Source organism: Triticum dicoccoides, chromosome 3A (genome assembly GCF_002162155.2).
Source record: "Triticum dicoccoides isolate Atlit2015 ecotype Zavitan chromosome 3A, WEW_v2.0, whole genome shotgun sequence".
Taxonomy (NCBI): Eukaryota; Viridiplantae; Streptophyta; class Magnoliopsida; order Poales; family Poaceae; genus Triticum; species Triticum dicoccoides.
The window spans coordinates 647,728,815-647,730,124 of NC_041384.1; the positions used below are offsets into that span (position 1 = coordinate 647,728,815).

Here is a 1,310-nt window from a genome sequence, read left to right on the forward strand (position 1 = left end):
GCGTTCGCATTTCCTTCTCAGTCAGGCTGCAGGTGGGACTGCCCGTGCGTTCGCATTTCCTTCTCAGTCAGGCTGCAGGTGGGACTGCCCGTGCGTTCGCATTTCCTTCTCAGTCAGGCTGCAGGTGGGACTGCCCGTGCGTTCGCATTTCCTTCTCAGTCAGGCTGCAGGTGGGACTGCCCGTGCGTTCGCATTTCCTTCTCAGTCAGGCTGCAGGTGGGACTGCCCGTGGGCATCCCACCTCAGTCCACCTGATCCCACTATGAATTGGTGGGAAGTATTGGGTTGCCCACATGGATTAAGCGGGTAGAAGTGGGATCCCACTAAAAGAATAAAAACACAGGACATTGTATTCAGAACAACAGCTACATTGCGTCTCAGCCTCCTCCCTGGCGCTGCGCCAGCGCGGCGCGTGTCCGCGTCCCATCTCGCGGCCGCGGTGCTGAACTACGTGGACGTCCTGCCGGAGGCCCTCGCCTTCATCCAGCGGTTCAAGAGCAAGACGGTGGTGGTGAAGTACGGCGGCGCGGCCATGAAGTCGCCGGAGCTGCAGGCGTCGATGATCCGCAACCTTGTCCTCCTCTCCTGCGTCGGCCTGCGCCATGTGCTCGTGCACGTTGGCGGTCTGGAGATCAACTCCTGGCTGCAACACATCGGCGTCGAGCCGCAGTTCCGCAACGGCCTCCGCGTCATCGACACTCTCACCATGGAGGTCGTTTGTGAAGGTGCTGGTCAGCAAGGTCAACATCAACAAAGCAGCTCGTCTCCCTCATCAGCCTCGCCGGCGTCACCGCCGTCGGCCTTTGTGGCAAGGACGCGCGCCCCTCCCCTTACGCCGCAGTCCGCGGGTTCGTCGGCGAGGTGACGCGCATACACCTCTCTGTGCTCCACCCGATCATCGCGTCCGGCCACATCCCAGTCAAGCCAACCGTGGCCGCCGACGAGACTGGGTAGGCCTACAAGATCAACGCCGAAACTGCTGCGGTGGAGATCGCGGCTGCCATTGGCCTCGAGAAGCTCTTGCTTTCTTTTTAGAAGAGCAGAATTTGTTGCTCATCACTACCATTGGCGACGGGATTAAGTGGGACTCCAATGGGCTAATAGGGCTAGCCCACCCAATTTTCTTCTTGTCCAATAGGAGCCCATTAGAACAGTTTAAGTGGGGATGGGATGGCTAATCCCACTTAGTCCCACTCCCCTCCCTCAAAAAAAAAAAAAAACTTAGTCCCACTCCCACTTGCAGCCTGACTTCTTACCGAGCACTCGCAGGTCGCAGCCCGCAATACTAAAGAGCAACTCCAAAGCAGGTA

The 1,310-nt window shown here is 58.5% G+C and overlaps 1 protein-coding gene across 1 annotated transcript in view; it reads left to right on the forward strand.

The window, feature by feature from the left end:
- The window catches only part of LOC119272504 (acetylglutamate kinase-like), a 31,808-nt gene extending 30,498 nt beyond the window's left edge, over positions 1-1,310 (forward strand). Inside the window, exons 5-6 of the mRNA XM_037553976.1 lie at positions 366-740; positions 842-1,310. Coding sequence (XP_037409873.1) covers positions 366-740; positions 842-954 — 488 coding nt within the window. The 3' untranslated portion in view covers positions 955-1,310. The remainder of the gene's footprint in view (positions 1-365; positions 741-841) is intronic.